This window comes from Columba livia, chromosome 29 (genome assembly GCF_036013475.1).
Source record: "Columba livia isolate bColLiv1 breed racing homer chromosome 29, bColLiv1.pat.W.v2, whole genome shotgun sequence".
NCBI lineage: Eukaryota > Metazoa > Chordata > Aves > Columbiformes > Columbidae > Columba > Columba livia.
Window position 1 is genome coordinate 1,459,674 of NC_088630.1, and position 18,207 is coordinate 1,477,880.

Here is an 18,207-nt window from a genome sequence, read left to right on the forward strand (position 1 = left end):
GATTGAACCAATGGGACCACTCACTCACCCCCAGCCTCCCATAGAGTGGAAAGGGAAGGGAGAAACTTGGATTGAGATCAATGTGGTTTAATAAAAGAACAAAATGCTAATACATTGCTAGTAAATGTATGTATAAAAAATAGAAATATAAGGTGCTCAAGGCGATTCCTCATGAACACGCTGAGCAGCCAGTGCCGGGAAACGGCACCTGGTCCCAAAGCCGATCCCAGAGAGAGAAAAGAGAGGAGAAAGGCAGAAAGGCTCAGAGGCCTCTGCAAAATGGTAAAAGGACGAACTAAACGTCCCAACCAAAAACTCCCCCGGCTGCGCCAAAAAGAGTGAAGAGAAGAACCAGAGAGATCAGAAGAACCAAAACCAGAAGGTCCCAACTCTCCTTAAATAATGAGCAGGATGCTAATGGGCTGGAACACTGTGATTGCTCCGTGTGGGTGTCAGTCCAGCTCTGTCCATCCATCCCCTTCCTCGCTGCCTCACACCTGTGGGCAGAGCTCAGAGTGTCCTTGGCTCTCAGAGCAGAGCGATTCAAAACATGAACCCTGTGCTGGGCTGGTATCTGCTTGTTCTCAAACTGAGTGCAAATCATGAGCGTGCTGGCTGGGAAAGAGAAAGGTTTGTCACTGCATTAACCCATTTTCAGTCAGGGTGGGTGCAGCTTTGGCTCCAGGACACGTACTGAGCGGGAGAACCCAAACCGAGGAGGATTTAACATCCATCTGGCCAGAGGGATTCAAAGCGCATTCACACACTTGCCGAAACCTCCCCACGAGTGTCTTTGGTGACGGTTCTACCCTTTGCTGTCCCCGCAGGTCCCCAGAGCAAGGTGTCGCGGTGCCAGCCCAACGAGCACAACTGCCTGGGCACGGAGCTGTGCATCCACATGAGCAAGCTCTGCAACGGGCTGCACGACTGCTTCGACGGCTCCGACGAGGGGCCGCACTGCCGGGGTAGGTGGCACGGAGGGGTCGTGGGGCGTCATGGTAAGAGTCACGAGGTCCCCAGGAGGTCCCCGTTTGGCCCCACGGCTGGTGGCAGATCCAGAGATTAGCCAGAGCCGCTTGCAAGTGAAATGCCCGTCATTCCTGAGCCTGCAGGCTGTTAAATAGCTGCATTGTCTCCTGGCTTTAAAAGCCTGCAGGGCCGGGGTTCTGCTTCAGATAAGATATACCCCTATGGTGTTTTTCCTAATTTCCAGGAGCTTTGTTCCCCTCCTGGCCTGTCCCCAGGGTGCTAATCCCGCGGCAAAACTCGCCCTAAATCGCTGTGCCCGCTCTCTGGTGCAGATTAGCGGCTCAGAGACACGTGTCCCAGGCTGACCCCGGCACTGGGGCAGCTGCTCCCCCGGCCCTTCCCCGGCCCGCTCAGCCTAATCTGGGCTGGGACCCCGATCTGGGGCTGGGACAACCCACCTAGGACTGAGACACCCCATCCAGGGTTGGGACACCCCATCTGGGGCTGGGACACCCCATCCAGAGCTGGGACCCCTGATCTGGGGCTGGGACCCTCGATCTGGGGCTGGGACCCCTGATCTGAGGCTGGGACACCCCATCCAGAGCTGGGACCCCTGATCTGAGGCTGGGACACCCCATCCAGAGCTGGAACCCTCGATCGGGGGCTGGGACGCTCGATCTGGGGCTGGGAACCCCAATCTGGGGCTGGGACCCGTGATCTAGGACTGAGACACCCCATCCAGGGTTGGGACACCCCATCTGGGTCTGGGACACCCCATCCAGAGCTGGGACCCCTGATCTGGGGCTGGGACCCTCGATCTGGGGCTGGGACCCCTGATCTGAGGCTGGGACACCCCATCCAGGGTTGGGACCCCTGATCTGGGGCTGGGACACCTCATTCAGGGTTGGGAACCCCGATCTGGGGCTGGGACAACCCATGTAGGACTGAGACACCCCATCCAGGGTTGGGACACCCCATCTGGGGCTGGGACCCGTGATTTGGGACTGGGACCCCCAATCTGGGGCTGAGACACCCCATCTAGGGTTGAGAACCCTGATCTGGGGCTGGGACACCCTATCCAGAGCTGGGACCCCTAATCTGGGGCTGGGAACCCTGATCTGGGGCTGGGACACCCCATCCAGAGCTGGGTTCCCCAGTCTGGGGCTGGGACCCCCCGCCCCACGTGGCTCCGGGGCGGTGACAGGAGCTCCTCTGGCTGCCGCAGGGCGGCTCCTGCAGCTGTTCCCGAGCTGACAATTAACATTTGGCTAATCATTCTCATTACTTAACCGGGCTCCGACTTTCCCCAGCTGGGCAGCACGTGCCGGGTGCACACGAGGCCGGGGCTGGGTGCTGGCGGGCCCCGTGTCCGGACTGTTGCCGCGGCAGGTTCAGACACGCTGGGGACATCACTGAGTCCTTGCCGAGGTCCCTGCTGCCCGGGGCGGGGGTTTCTTTTCTTCCTGGGACGCATGCAGTGCTTTAGCTGAGAGATAAGAATCTGAAATGAATAGCAGGGCCTGCCAAAGCTGATAAACCTTGTAAACATCTCAGCCGGGCCATGCCTGGCGTGTTAAACGGTTCCACATGTGAGGGGCACGGTTATGGTGCCGCTGCGAAGGGGGACGTGGGCCGTGCCGACGCGGCCCCGCAGCCGGGCGAGGACGCCCGTGGCTGAATTCCCTTGATGAAGCTGGAGGCTGCTGCTGTTTGCAGCGGGTCGGGCAGCCTGGGGACCTGGAGACAAATCCCATCCCGTGGCCGCGGCCACAACCGGTTCCCGGGGACGTGGCAGCGAGTTGTAGAATCGTAGAATGATTTTGGTTGGAAGAGACCCTCAGGGTCATCAATCCAACCATAACCCAACTCCAGCACTAAACCACGGCCCTAAACCTCGTCTAAATGCCTTTTAAACCCCTCCAGAGATGGTGACTCCAGCACTGCCCTGGGCAGCATGTTCAATGCCCAACAGCCCTTTCCAGGAAGAATTTCTTCCTAATATCCAACCTCAACCTCCCCTGGCGCAGCTTGAGGCCGTTTCCTCTTGTTTTATCACTTGGGAGCACAGACCAACCCCCTCCATGCTCCAAGCTCCTTTCAGGCAGTTCAGAGATCAGAAGGTCTCCCCTCAGCTCCTGTTCTCCAGCTGAACCCCCCGGGTCCCTCAGCTGCTCCCATCACTCTTGTGCAGAGCGCGGGAGGTTGGGGCTGCTCAGACCCCCGCATCCCTTACAGCCCCCCTGCCTGGGGGTCCTAGGGGGTCCCCTCCACTCCATTCCCCCCCCGGCGCGTCCCTGCTGGCGTGTCGGTGACGTCCTCTCTGCTCCCTGTCTCCCCAGAGCAATTAGCGAACTGCACGGCGCTGGGCTGCCAGCACCACTGCGTGCCCACGCTGAGCGGACCCGCCTGCTACTGCAACAACTCCTTCCAGCTGGCCGAGGACCGGCGGAGCTGCAAAGGTCGGTACGACCGGGGCTGTGGCCGATGCCGCCGCCTCGGGGTTTGGTTGGGTGGCCAAAGCCATTTGGGGCTTGGCAGACCCCGGTCTTTGCGGGGGGATGGGGAGGACTGTTGGGCTGTTATGTGGACGTGGGTCCTGGAAGCCCAAGTGAGGAATATTGGGAAGGAGTAAGGAAGAGGTTTTGCCTTTGTGGACGGACTCAGGGGCTTGTCCGTGCTCCATGTCCGTGCCTTGGAGGGCGCCGGAGAACAAGAGCGGGTCAGCGAGGAGCGATCGGATCAGCGTGATGCCTGGAGACGAGTCTGGGAGTACGAGATTGCGGCGGCTCTGGCTCTTTCATTTATCCACGCAGAGGTGAAAGGGGCCGTTATCAGCTCCCACACGCACCTCTGGGGCTCGAGCTCTGCGGTGGAGACGGCTCTTTCATCTGGCAGAAGAAAGAGCGGCGTGCAAGCCGGGGGCTGGGAAGCTGGAGATGAGAGGAATTCAGACGGGAAATGTTAGGTGTAGATTTGCAGAGCGGGGAGGTGGGGCAGCGGGTAATTAGGCCTTGACGAGGCTCAGCACCGAGGCAGGATTGTCCTCTTGATGCCGGAGCACAAAGCTGGGGGCTGCCCGCGGGTGACGCTGGCCGGGTGTTGTGGTGGCCGTTGTGACCGTCACTTCGGCTTGGGGATCATGTCCTCCCCATAGCTCTGCCTTGGAGAAAATGGGGTGCTTGTGTTCCTTTTTCAGGCAGCTGGTCCAAACCATGGGGTTTTTGCCTTCTTTTCCAGATTTTGACGAATGCACCGTCTACGGGACCTGCAGCCAGACGTGCACCAACACGGAGGGCTCCTACACGTGCAGCTGTGTTGAAGGATACCTGCTGCAGCCCGATAACAGATCCTGCAAAGCCAAGAATGGTGAGGCTGCTGCTGGGCAGCTCTGCGAACTGTGGCCTTCCCTGTGTCCCCTGTCCCTGCTGCTTCACACAGTCACAGAATGTCCCGGGTGGGAAGGGACCTGGAAAGCTCATCCAGTGCAATCCCCCCATGGAGCAGGAACACCCAGATGAGGTTACACAGGAACCAGGCGGGTTGGAATGTCTGCACAGAAGGAGACTCCACAACCCCCTGGGCAGCCTGGGCCAGGCTCTGCCACCCTCACCAGGAACAAGTTTCTGCTCATATTTAAGTGGAACCTCCTGTGTTCCAGTTTGCACCCATTGCCCCTTGTCCTGTCACTGGTTGTCACCAGAAGAGCCTGGCTCCATCCTCCTGACACTCCCCCTTTCCATCTTGATCCCCAGGAATGAGTCCCCCCTCAGTCTCCTCTTGTCCAGCTCCAGAGCCCCAGCTCCCTCAGCCTTTCCTCACACGGGAGATGCTCCACTCCCTCCAGCATCTTGGTGGCTGCGCTGGACTCTCTGCAGCAGTTCCCTGTCCTGCTGGAACTGAGGGGCCACAGCTGGACACAAGATTCCAGGTGTGGTCTCCCCAGGGCAGAGCAGAGGGGCAGGAGAACCTCTCTGACCTACTGACCACCCCCTTCTAACCCACCCCAGGTCCCATTGGCTTCCTGGCCACAAGGGCCAGTGCTGGCTCATGCTCACCCTGCTGTCCCCAGGACCCCCAGCTCCCTTTTTACTGCTCTCCAACAGCTCATTCCCCAACTTACACTGGAACCTGGGGTTGTTCCTGCCCAGATTCAAGACTCTACACTTGTTACATTTCATTACATTTTTCCCTGCCCAACTCTCCAGCCTGTCCAGGTCACCTCAGGCTCTTCCCTGGGGACCGTCCTGTGCTGCCACCTTACACCCCCCATTCTTTCAGTCTTGTTTTCACTGGGAGGCCCAGCTGACGCGGCGTTGCCACCACAGGCTTTGGGTGCTTTGCCATGACCACGTTTCTCTTTCCCTACCAGAGCCCGTGGACCGTCCTCCCGTGCTGCTCATCGCCAACTCCCAGAACATCTTGGCCACCTACCTGAGCGGGGCCCCTGTGCCCAACATCACCCCCACCAGCGCCAAGCAGACCACGGCCATGGACTTCAACTACGTGGAGGACACGGTATGCTGGGTGCACGTGGGCGACAGCGCCTCCCAGACCATCCTCAAGTGCGCCAAGATCCCCAACCTGAAGGGCTTCGTGGAGGAGCGCTCCATCAACATCTCGCTCAGCCTGCACCGTGAGTGCCGCTCCCCTTGGGGCCGTGATCCCCGTCCCCATCTCCTGGTGACACCACCAACCAGCGATGGGTCAAGCTGGGCTGTGTTTTGGTAGGGGCAGCGCTACAGGCTCGGGGAAGAGCGTCTGGAAAGCTGCCAGGGACCTGGGGGTTTTGGTGACAGCGGCTGAACATGAGCCAAAAGGCCACCAGTATCCTGGCTTGTATCGGGAATAGCATGGCCAGGACTAGAGGAGTGATTGTGCTGCTGTTCTGGGCACTGGGGAGGCCAAACTTTTGTTCCTGTGTTCAGTTTTGGGTCCCTCATCATCAGAAGGACATTGAAATACTGGAGAGAGTGCAGAGGAGGTGACGGAGCTGGTGAGGGGCTGGAGCACAAGTGTGATGGAGCAGCTGAGGGACCTGGGGGGTTCAGCTGGAGAACAGGAGCTGAGGGGAGACCTTCTGATCTCTGAACTGCCTGAAAGGAGCTTGGAGCATGGAGGGGGTTGGTCTGTGCTCCCAAGTGATAAAACAAGAGGAAACGGCCTCAAGTTGCGCCAGGGGAGGTTGAGGTTGGATCTTGGGGACAATTTCTTCCCCAAAGGGCTGTGGGGCATTGAACAGGCTGCCCAGGGCAGTGCTGGAGTCACCAGCCCTGGAGGGGTTTAAAAGGCGTTTAGACGAGGTTCTTAGGGACGTGGTTTAGTGCTGGAGTTGGTGAGGTTGTGGTTGGACTCGATGATCCTGAGGGTCTCTTCCAACCGAAATCATTCTATGATTCCACAGGGGCTTCAGTGCAAATGTACCTTTTGGCTTTCCTTTTCCTTCCCTCTTATTATCGCCAGCGAGTTTTGTGGTTTCTTGGTGTGAGTATCTCGGTACAACGGCTCAGCCGGGAGCAGAGATGGTGCCTGTGTGGCGGGTTTGGGGACAGCGCTTCTTCTTTCGGTTTTCACCCCGTGTTGGCCAAACCAGGCGTTGGTCCCCACCCCAGGAGTGACTGGGAACAGAAAGTGCCTCCGGTCAGAAATCAGCAGCGTGAGTCACCAGCGGATGGTGGATTCATTCTGCTTGTGTCTCCCCGGCCGTGAGAGTTCTGGTGGTGGCGCCGGCTCCTGTTGGGGCTTGCTGGTCCCAGGACGGCAAGGAGAGCGATTTCAGTGCTTCTGAATGCGGATAAATCCATTTTTACAAATGAGTGAAGGTGTTGGGTGGATCTCGGAGCCACGGGTCACGTCGTGGTGCCGCAGCTGCCCAGGGGACATCGTCCGGAGCCCCGGTTGAGCCGGGATGCTGGCGGGGACCCGCTGGCTGTGCCGAGGGACTGTGCAGCATGGTTAACTCGAGCTTGCACTGTGTATTTTTAGGGCAGTGGGTATTTTTAGGGAGAGGCCTCACCCTTTGCTCTTGCAGGCGATAGCCTGAAATTAGGCAGGACAGGGCTGGGCTCTGCTCTCTGCTCCCCCCCGACGGTTTAAGGAGCTCTGCTGAGGTTTGCTGTTCTGCGCTCCTTCTGGCTCCTCTCCCAAGGCTTCCCCGGCCTGAGTTCGGTGCTTTCTGGTTGCATTTCTGGCTGTGTGCAGCGAGGGTGCAGCCAGGGGGAATGACCTATTAGAGAGCAGTGTAGGGAAAAGGGACCTGGGGTCCTGGGGACAGCAGGGTGACCATGAGCCAGCACTGGGCCCTTGTGGCCAGGAAGCCAATGGGACCTGGGGTGGGTTAGAAGGGGGTGGTCAGTAGGTCAGAGAGGTTCTCCTGCCCCTCTGCTCTGCCCTGGGGAGACCACATCTGGAATATTGTGTCCAGCTGTGGCCCCTCAGTTCCAGCAGGACAGGGAACTGCTGCAGAGAGTCCAGCGCAGCCACCAAGATGCTGGAGGGAGTGGAGCATCTCCCGTGTGAGGAAGGGCTGAGGGAGCTGGGGCTCTGGAGCTGGACAAGAGGAGCCTGAGGGGGGACTCATTGCTGGGGATCAAGATGGAAAGGGGGAGTGTCAGGAGGATGGAGCCAGGCTCTTCTGGTGACAACCAGTGACAGGACAAGGGGCAATGGGTGCAAACTGGAACACAGGAGGTTCCACTTAAATCTGAGCAGAAACTTGTTCCTGGTGAGGGTGGCAGAGCCTGGCCCAGGCTGCCCAGGGGGTTGTGGAGTCTCCTCTGCAGACATTCCCACCCGCCTGGTTCCTGTGTAACCTCATCTGGGTGTTCCTGCTCCATGGGGGGATTGCACTGGATGAGCTTTCCAGGTCCTTCCAACCCCTGACATTCTGTAATTTAATCAAGGGATCGGTTGCCCGGGTCTGGGATCCTGGTGGATCTTTTCCAGATTCGGTGTTGGTGCAGGACCAGGTTTGGACTCGCCGTGGGCTGGAGACACGCGGGGAAACATCCTCACAGGGCCGGGTTTGTTCATCCGCACAAACGAGTCAGAGAAATGAATTTCCCCCAGCCCTGGGGGTTGTGATAAGGAGATAATGTCATTCCCCAGCTCCTCTCTGTCAGGACACTGGAGAGACCTGTGAATCCAATTAGTGCTTTCCCCTCTTTATTTGCTTCTTTATGGCATTATCTGCTAGCAGCAGGAGTCAGGCTTCCCTGGCGCCTGCTGCTAATGGGGCTCCAGTTGGCATCTGATGGGGAAGATGCTGAAGGGCTGGAAATGAGCAGCCCCCAGCTGTCGGGGTGGGGCTGGGCTGGGAAATGTCCCACCCGGCTCCCGTGTCCCCGCTCCGTCCCGCAGAGAGATCAGTGTCACTTGTGTTGCGGGGGATGCGTTGAACAAGTGCTGCTAACAGGGCTTGGCAGGTCCTGCTGTACTCTGGAGCTTTGCTTTTCCCTGCACTGCTAAGCCCTCTCTGCTCTCCGCGGTCTCGTGTACCGATGCTCTTGTTCACGGTGACCGTCCCTCGATTCCCAAGTGCCCGGGGACGTTTTTCACAGGCAGTGATTTTCTCAGCTGATCTGAGCTGGCTGGTTCCCTACCCCCAGCTCCTCTTCCAGGGACACGCTAAAAATCACAGGCCGGTGACGTCTTCCATCCATTTCTCTTAGGGAAACAAAAAACCCAACCCAAAAACCCACCTCTTATTGGAATTGAGTTATTTCTCTCTGCCATCAGTCGGAGCTGACTGCGGTGGCTGGGGAGCCATGGGCACCTTTCTCATGTGGAGGTGATGGGAAGGACATGATGCTGGTGATGGCGGGTGGGGGTCCGGCCTGTCCCTGTTCCCATGGGGAGCTTGGAGGTGGCACCAGCCCCTGGAGCTCGGTGTCCCCTAGAGCTCAGTGTCACCTGAAGCTCGGTGTCCCCTGGAGCTCAGTGTCCCCCGGAGCTCAGTGTCCCCTGGAGCTCGGTGTCCCCTGGGGCTCAGTGTCCCCTGGAGCTCGATATCCCCTGGAGCTTAGTGACCCCTGGATCTTGGTGTCCCCTGGAGCTCAGTGTCCCCTGGAGCTTAGTGACCCCTGCATCTCGGTGTCCCCTGAATCTCGGTGTCCCCTGGAGCTCAGTGTCCCCTGGAGCTCGATATCCCCTGGAGCTTAGTGACCCCTGCATCTCGGTGTCCCCTGAATCTCGGTGTCCCCTGAATCTCGGTGTCCCCTGGAGCTCGGTGACCCCTGGAGCTCGATATCCCCTGGAGCTTAGTGACCCCTGGATCTCAGTGTCCCCCGGAGCTCGGTGTCCCCTGAATCTTGGTGTCCTCTGGAGCTCGGTGTCCCCCGGAGCTCCGTGTCCCCTGGAGCTCCGTGTCCCCTGGAGCTCCGTGTCCCCTGAATCTCGGTGTCCCCTGGAGCTCGATATCCCCTGGAGCTTAGTGACCCCTGGATCTCGGTGTCCCCTGAATCTCGGTGTCCCCTGGAGCTCAGTGTCCCCTGGAGCTCGATATCCCCTGGAGCTTAGTGACCCCTGCATCTCGGTGTCCCCTGAATCTCGGTGTCCCCTGGAGCTCAGTGTCCCCTGGAGCTCGATATCCCCTGGAGCTCGATATCCCCTGGAGCTTAGTGACCCCTGGAGCTCGGTGTCCCCCGGAGCTCGGTGTCCCCTGAATCTCGGTTACCCCCGGAGCTCGGTGTCCTCTGGAGCTCGGTGTCCCCTGGAGCTCGGTGTCCCCCGGAGCTCAGTGTCCCCCGGAGCTCAGTGTCCCCTGGAGCTCGGTGTCCCCCGGAGCTCGGTGTCCCCTGGAGCTCGGTGTCCCCCGGAGCTCGGTGTCCCCTGAATCTTGGTGTCCCCTGGAGCTCGGTGACCCCTGGAGCTCGGTGTCCTCTGGAGCTCGGTGTCCCCTCCATGCTCAGCACGATAAACAGGACAGGACACGATGGCACGTGCGGCAGCGGCGCAGGGGAGGGCTTGTCCTTCTGCCAGCGCCGAATGGCAACAAGGGCAACTTGTCTCATTCTTCCTCCCTTTCCGCTCTCCCTCCCGCTGCTCCGGGTGGAAATCCAGCTCTGTTCCTGCACGGGGAGGATCTGGCAGGATCAAGGACACAAACCCCGCGCAGGGGAGAGCTGCTCTCCAGAGCATCTCCATCGGGACCTGCGACCAGCTGAGCGTCACGGGGGGTTCCCCACAAACCCACAGCCCCCCATCCCAGCTGGTGGCCGGGGTGGGTTTTGCCCCGAAGCGACACGACGACACAGGAGTGGAGCCGCCGCGCTCGGCGGCCGATCCCCCGACCCCCGGGGACTTTCTGATCCCGTGGGTTTGCTCAGCCAGATTCCAACCTCCACGTGTTTCCCGAGACAGCGTCCTCGTTTGTTTGGAGTTGGGCTTCCAAAGAATTCCAAAGCAAAACAACGCACCAAAAGGGCTTCCAAGCCCTTGTGCTCTCGGGTGGCGCTGGGCCGGCGCTGGGTCCCCGCAAGGTCCCGCAGGGGGATCCCTATGGGGCTGGGCAGCTCCTGGATTCCTCACCTATGGGGAAAATACAAGAGAACGTGTGTTGGGATACATGGACCCATCCCAGCTCCCACTCCCCTGTTTTCTCATCCCTTTTCCCCGTTTGGGGGAAAATTCCACGGGTTTGGTGCAGGAATGTCGCCGCTCGGTGGGACACATCCCGGGCTGCTGGGAAAGGGCTGCGGAGGCTCCTTGATTTATTATTCCTCGTTTGAAGGTTTGTTGTTCTCTATTTTCTTTCCTAAAACAAGCCCCCAGGAAGGGGTTTGAAATACCAGGACATTTGATCCCGGGTGTATTATAAACCCTAAACGATAGCAATCTGGCTGTTATTAAAATACCTTCCTGGGCAGCATCTATCTAAACAAGCATGTCTAGGAGGTTGTTTTCCTTGACTCCACTTCAGCCCCGTTACTCGTAATGACCTGTCCCGTTGCCAATGAGCAGAAGAGCTGTAGGCTTTGGGACAAATTGCTTTCAGGGCCGTGTTGCTCTGCAGAGGAATCCAAGTACATTTCTTTCCCCGCTTTGCATGGAAAGCTATTTTTCTTCCTTGCCACCTCATCCAAGAAAGAGGCTCCGATGTGAACTTACTTGGCAAGAAAGCGGGATGATTGGTAATTTCATCTACTGATTCCTTTTCTTTTAATATTTAACTGTTTGTGGCCGTTCTTGTAGCGGTGACGGGTGTGCGCCGGCGCATCAGCTCTATCTGTTGATGGCCTTGATGGTTTAAACCTGTTAACCAAGTGTGTGCCGGTTTCTGTTCAACCCGGGGGCAGATCTGCTGTGGGGACTGTGCCCGAGCCCCATTGGGATCATCACTGCCCATATTGGCCCCATTTCCACTTTCCTATCCCTCCACCCCCCCAAATCATCCCCATGGCGGGTCCCCACTTTCCTATCTGTCCACCCCCCCAAATTGTCCCCATGGCGGGTCCCCTCGTTCCCTGTGTCTCTCTCCTCTCACCCAGAAGGAAGCCAAGTGCCCTGTCCCTCCGCTGAATACTTTCGCCTGTGGAACGGCCTCATTAAGGCAGAGTAATTAGCGGTCCCTTGGCTGCCCTCCACGCAGCCCATAGGGCGCTTGTTCCATCTCTCCCTGCTCTCCGCAGCTCTGGGGGGGCCGTGCAGCCCTTGGGGGGGCCGCATCACCCCCCTGGGTGCATTTGACATGCGCGCGGCGGCCGCAGGATCCGTCCCAGCGCCGAGTCAGCCGCGCTGGCCACGGGCCACCGGCTTCCACCCAGCGGTTCCTCCGCCGGGCTAAACAGCTTAACAGAGCGGGGGGGGTGTTGTGGATTTTCGGTGTGTTTTAGCCCGCGTTTCGGAGGAAACAAGGCTGACGTGATGGCGGCGGCCGCGTGCGCCGGTGTCTGTCCCATCCGCGCGCCCCGGTGGCGCTGGCACAAGGACGCGTCTGTGCGGGACCCTCGAGGGGTGCCCGTCCGTCCCACGGCCCCTTGGGCGCTGGAGTTTGTCTTTGTGCCTGTCCTGTTAACACACTTCTAATTAAGGCAAATTGTCCCCAGGAGCAGTGTTTATCCACGGAGCGTGTTGCCGTTACAGAGAGCGTCTTGTTCTCCAGGGGAGGGGACGGCTGCGGGGGGAAGAGGCAGAAATTCCTCCAGATTATGGTATTATGTAAATGTATCAAACGGATCATTCCCTATAAAAAGGAAAGTAGGAAAGAGATGTATTTGAGAAGCCCTGGGGACTGCATTCCTGACGAGCCTCCGCTCCTCGTCTGGAGGCGCTTTTGAACCGAAACATTCGGTGGTTTTTCCGAGCCTTTTTTCCGCAGGAGCCGCGTGTCGCTGGTTCTCCCAGTGCCGCGTGTCACTGGTTGTCCCAGTGCTGTGTGTCTCCCGGTGCCACATGTCGCTGGTTTTCCTGGTGCGGCGTGTCCTGGTTCTCCCGATGCAACGTGTCGCTGGTTGTCCCGGTGCCGCTGGTTCTCCTGGTGCCACGTGTGGCTGGTTTTCCCAGTGTCACTGGTTCTCCCAGTACCGCATCTCGCTGGTTCTCCTGGTGCCGAGTGTCACTGGTTCTCCCGGTCCCGCATCTCACTGGTTCTCCCTGTGCCGCGTGTCGCTGGTTCTCCCAGTGCCGCTTGTCGCTGGTTCCCCCGGTGCCGCGTGTCCCTGGTTCCCCCGGTGCTGCGCGCTGCTGGTTCTCCCAGTGCCACATGTCGCTGGTTCTCCCAGTGTCACTGGTTCTCTCGGTGCTGCATGTCGCTGGTTCCCTTGGTGCCGCGCACCGCTGGTTCTCCCGGTGCCGCATCTCACTGGTTCTCCCAGTGCCGCGTGTCACTGGTTCTCCCGGTGCTGCGTGGTTCTCCCGGTGTCGTGTGCCGCTGGTTCTCCTGGTGCTGCGCGTCACTGGTTCTCCTGGTGCCACGCGTCACTGGTTCTCCCGGTGTCGCTGGTTCTCCCAGTGCCACATGTCGCTGGTTCTCCCGGTGCCACGCACTACTGGTTCTCCCGGTGCCACATGTCGCTGGTTCTCCCAGTGCCGCATGTTGCAGGTTCTCCCGGTGCCGCATGTCGCGGGTTCTCCCCGTGCCGCACGTTGCAGGTTCTCCCGGTGCCGCATGTCGCGGGTTCTCCCCGTGCCGCATGTCGCTGGTTCTCCCGGTGCCGCGGGGGTGAGTTGGGCACGTTCCCCTCACCTGGAGCAGCAGGACGCGGCGCTGGCTGCCCCGGAGGCTGCTCTCCCGGTGGGACCGGCAGTTTTGGTGTGCGTGTCTGCTCGGGGGTCACTGCAGCCCAATCGCTTCGGGCACGGGGGTTTGTGTGAGGTTTGAGGCGGGAAACACGGGCTGTTCTTAGGGGATGCGCTGGGACATAAATACTCTTTATTGAAAACCGAGGTGGGAATGTCAGCAGCAGAGCTCAGTCCGGCTTCGATCTGTCCCGTGTGCTGGGTGACAATGCGCCGCAGCAGAGCAGGGACCTTTGGTGACGGCACCGTGCTTGGTGATGGTTTTAGCCACCTCAAAGGGGAGTTTTGCAATGAGGGTCCCCAGCAGAGCCTGGACCGGCGTCCCTGTCCCACTGCAGACACCCCATGGATTCCCTTTAGGAATCGCAACCCAGAGGTGGGATTTGTGCTGAGCACTGATTTCCGAGCCCTTTGCACCTTCACCGCTGCGCAAGAGCCGGGGCGAGCTGCTGAGCTGCACGCATCTTAATTGCAGCTGTTTCAGGGCTGTGTCGAAATGCGTGTTTGAGCGAAGATTCCGCGTTTCCTTCCTCCTCGTGTCAGGCCGCAATTGATGTATTTGCAGACTGCACAACAACTGATTCATGCAGAGGAAAGTTATGTGCTGGGTCAGCAAAGCTGCTTCTGCAAAAAAACCCACAGCCTTGCAGTGAGTGTGGGGTAAATCAGATGCTCCAAGGCCGGGGTTAAGAGGGGAGAACCTCCAGCATTAGCTCCTGTGAACACCCATCGAGCTGCTGACCCACTGGTGTCAAGGAACAGGCCAAGATGCTCCCAGCCCCACTGGGTGCAGGATGAGGTTGGATTTGGTGTGGGGCACATCAGATGCTCCAAGGCCAGGATTAAGGGGGGAGAACCTCCAGCATTAGCTCCTGGGAACACACATTGAGCTGCTGACCCACTGGTGTCAAGGAACAGGCCAAGATGCTCCCAGCCCCACCGGGTGCAGGATGAAGTTGGATTGGGTGGGGGGAATGTTATTGCTGTGTCCCACGCCCCACGTTGGGCACCGATAGATCTCTCACCGTTTACTTCAGGGCGATAATAAACACGCTGAGTGTGCCTGGGAAGGCTTGTAAGAGTTATCAGGGCCAAGAGCTTCTTGGGTCGAGGCTGGAGGCTCCTGCCTCTCCCCAAGTGCACCCTGGTAGGGTCACAACAGATGTCAGTGGGTGCTGGAGGAGGACACGTGGGAGCTGGACGTGGCTCCTCAAGCCTTCAGCTTCAAACAGCGGTGGCCGCGGCGAGGAAAATCCAAGCACGTGGCTTCTTTTGCGGCAGGGATTTCAGCACAAGCTCGGTCAGGATCGCTCGGTTCGCGGTGAGTGCGAAACCAGGAAACATCTGTGCCGGGTGGGTTTCGGAGTTTGCTGAAGTTGCCAGCCCGCCCTTGTTGAGCAATGCGCTGCGTGCACGCTGGTGAACCCCTTGGTGCTCCCTCTGCCCTCCCGTTGTCTTCATCCCTCTCAAACCCAGTCAAACCCAGTTCAACCAGCAGCGTTCATGGGCAGCGAGCGCTCGGACCCCGCATCGCCAGCCCAGTGGGGCGCGTTGGCTCCTTCCAGCTTTCCAGTTGACACTCCCCGTTCTGTGCCCCCACGAGCTCATTTTCAACCACGAGCAAACACAGAAATCTTGGGAAATGAGTTGTGCGTGTTGCAATTGCTTGCGACACCCGCCGATGGTTGAGCAAGGAGGGGGCCTTGACTCCGGGATGGGAATTGGTGGGGGGGATGCACTGGTTAACCAGCCCCGCACCGGGAGCTGGCGCAGGAGGAGGGGGGTGGTCGCTGCCCCCATCTCCTTCTATCCATGGAAGTTGTTCACAGGAGCCGTCCATGGCCAGGGTGCCCCTGAGCTGGGTCCTTGCCATGGGACGCGGTCCCTGGTCACACTGTGGGGACACGCGGCACCGTGGGGGGAGACGCCGCGTCCCTGGCTCCCATGCCAAGGAGTGAGTGGGGGGAGAGCTCTGTGTGGGCTTAAAAATAGACATTTGCTAAATGAGCTTCCACTGCAAGTTCAAGAGGAAATCCAGGTTTAGCCGAGGCTACAAGAAAGAGCTGCAAATGATAATAAAACCCGATTCCTGCGAAGGAGGAGGGAGGAGGATGGCGAGCGCCGGGAGAAGGAGCGGGCTGAAAAACAAAAGCCTTTGAGGAGGGTAATGCTTTCCAGCTGCAAAAATACAGCCTGGGAGAAGAGCAAGTGCTTGCGTCACCCCCGCTCGGAGCTGGGGCCCGACCGGAGCCCCCCGGGAGCGCCGGGACCCCCGGCGGGGAGAGGAAAACCGTGGTTGGGCAGCGAGCGGCTGGAAAGCTCCAGCTTGTTTTGGCCGTGTTCTCGTCTGATTCCTGCCCAGCCTTTGGGTGCCGTGTCAATGAGCTTGTTCCTCCCCGGACGTGCCCCTGCGACGCTGGGGTTCTGGGGGACACTGATGGTGGATTGAGGTGCGGGCGTTAGTGCTGAGCGCCCACGGCCGGGTCCAGGGGGCAGCCGGGGGTCCCTGTGGGGCTGGGGACGTCCGTCCGTCCGTCCGCCCCTGCTTGGATCGCTCCCCGGATCCTGTGACTCTGACTCAGCCGCGCAGGCGCCAGCCAGGACCTGCTTTTTTGGGGAATTCTTTGCACATCCCTTTGCCGCGGCGTTTCTGCGCAGCGTGACTCAGGCAGCCCCGCGGCGGCACGGAGCGCGGCCCTGCCTGCCCCACGCCGCCCCCCGGGCACCGTTTTAGGGGCGTTTTGTGCCAACACTTCTATGGGGCGCAACATCCCCGGCTTTGCCAGCTCTGGCACTTTGGGCACAGCGGGAGCCCCATGGGGCCTTTGGCTCGGCTGCTTTGATGCGAATTCCCCAACTTTGGCTGTTTCCACTCGTTCTTACGAGATGCATCACGCTGGGCGGTGGCTGCGGGCGCCGCGGCCTCACCCTTGCGGGGCGCAGGGCGGTTGGTCACCAGCGGCCATCACCGCGATGTCCCCATCCCCGTGGCCTCTGGATAATTCTTGGGGTTTGGGTTTACGCTGGGACAGGGGAACCCCCAAACCGCTGGGTGCCAGAACCTCTTGAGCGCCCCGTGGCGCTGCGGCGGGGAAGGGCTCGATACCATCAGGCGAGCAGGGGGAGCGCGGGGCGTTGCAAAATGTCCTGGCTTGATTCATGTTTTCCCTCCCGAGCTTGTGCGCTGGTTAATAATTCAGCAGCGTCTGGCCCTGCTCCGCCGGGGCTGTCTGGGTCCCGGTGTCCTCGGGGTGGGCGGGCTGCCTGCTCGGCTTCGCCCGTGCCGGCCGCGGTGCCGCCGCGGGGTCTCGGGGGGGCACCAACCAAAAGGATGGAGCGCCGAAGCACTTGGCATCTCCCAAAGCTTCCAGGAGCCGCAGCCTGGCGGGAAGGGGTTGAGCAGCACCAAACACCGGCCTGGTTGCAAGGAAGGAATTTGGGTTCATTGGGTTTATCCGATTTAACAGGCTTTCACTGGTTTAATTAAATACTCCAACGCTGCGTGCCAAATGCCGTCTCTCACCTGCTTCAGGGCGTCCTGGCGGCTCTGGATTAGTCCTGCCCGAGCGGGGCTCTGCCGTGGGGCCCGTGCCGCCCCAGCACAGGCGTTTGCCGTCCCCATATTGCGGGTTGTGTCTCTTCCCCCTGCTGCTCGGCTCTGTGGGGCTCTCCCTCCTCCCCGCTGCGTTGCCCGATTCCAGAGCCATCGCCCTGCTCAGCCGCTGCTCCGGGATGCTTTCCTGGCCTCGCTGCTCGGCTGCTTGAGGATTGAGGGTCAGTGCTGGGATTGGTATTAGTCAATATGTTCATCAATGGCTTGGATGAGGGAATAGTGACTGTCAACAGGTTTGCTGGTGACACCAAGCTGGGAGGAGTGGCTGACACTGGAAGCTGTGCTGCCATCAGAGACCTGGACAGGCTGGAGAGCTGGGTGGGGAAAAATGTAATGAAATATAACAAGGGCAAGTGTAGAGTCTTGAATGTGGGCAGGAACAACCCCAGGTTCCAGTGTAAGTTGGGGAATGAGCTGTTAGAGAGCAGCGTAGGGGAAAGGGAGCTGGGGGTCCTGGGGACAGCAGGGTGACCATGAGCCAGCACTGGCCCTTGTGGCCAGGAAGCCAATGGGACCTGGGGTGGGTTAGAAGGGGGTGGTCAGTAGGTCAGAGAGGTTCTCCTGCCCCTCTGCTCTGCCCTGGGGAGACCACACCTGGAATATTGTGTCCAGTTGTGGCCCCTCAGTTCCAGCAGGACAGGGAACTGCTGCAGAGAGTCCAGCGCAGCCACCAAGATGCTGGAGGGAGTGGAGCATCTCCCGTGTGAGGAAAGGCTGAGGGAGCTGGGGCTCTGGTGCTGGACAAGAGGAGCCTGAGGGGGGACTCATTCATGGGGATCAAGGTGGAAAGGGGGAGTGTCAGGAGGATGGAGCCAGGCTCTTCTGGTGACAGCCAGTGACAGGACAAGGGGCAATGGGTGCAGACTGGAACACAGGAGGTTCCGCTTAAATATGAGCAGAAACTTGTTCCTGGTGAGGGTGGCAGAGCCTGGCCCAGGCTGCCCAGGGGGTTGTGGAGTCTCCTTCTCTGCAGACATTCCAACCCGCCTGGTTCCTGTGTAACCTCATCTGGGTGTTCCTGCTCCATGGGGGGATTGCACTGGATGAGCTTTCCAGCTCCCTTCCAACCCCTGACATTCTGGGGTTCTGTGGGGTGCCCAATGGCCTGGGACATGGTCAGAGACCCCGCATGTGGGGCTTCTGGCTGTCCCCTCCCTGCATAACCCCACCCCTTCTTCCCCCCCAGACGTGGAGCAGATGGCTATCGACTGGCTCACGGGCAACTTCTACTTCGTGGACGACATCGACGACAGGATCTTTGTCTGCAACAAGAACGGAGTCACCTGCGTCACGCTGCTGGACCTGGAGCTGTACAACCCCAAGGGGATCGCGCTGGACCCAGCTATGGGGTAAGACTCCTGCTCGGGGGTGGGAGGTGACAGCGTGAGCCG

At 59.6% G+C, this 18,207-nt stretch overlaps 1 protein-coding gene across 5 annotated transcripts in view; it reads left to right on the forward strand.

Annotated features, from left to right (window-relative positions):
- LRP1 (LDL receptor related protein 1) overlaps nucleotides 1-18,207 on the forward strand; it is a 78,614-nt gene that overhangs the window by 17,950 nt on the left and 42,457 nt on the right. For all 5 annotated transcript variants that reach the window (XR_010468478.1, XM_065043624.1, XM_065043626.1 and 2 more), the window contains exons 3-7: nucleotides 828-965; nucleotides 3,309-3,428; nucleotides 4,207-4,335; nucleotides 5,339-5,602; nucleotides 18,003-18,165. Coding sequence is in view for 4 of the 5 variants with exons in the window: in XM_065043624.1 (XP_064899696.1) it covers nucleotides 828-965; nucleotides 3,309-3,428; nucleotides 4,207-4,335; nucleotides 5,339-5,602; nucleotides 18,003-18,165 (814 nt within the window). In the remaining variant the exon portion in view is untranslated. The remainder of the gene's footprint in view (nucleotides 1-827; nucleotides 966-3,308; nucleotides 3,429-4,206; nucleotides 4,336-5,338; nucleotides 5,603-18,002; nucleotides 18,166-18,207) is intronic.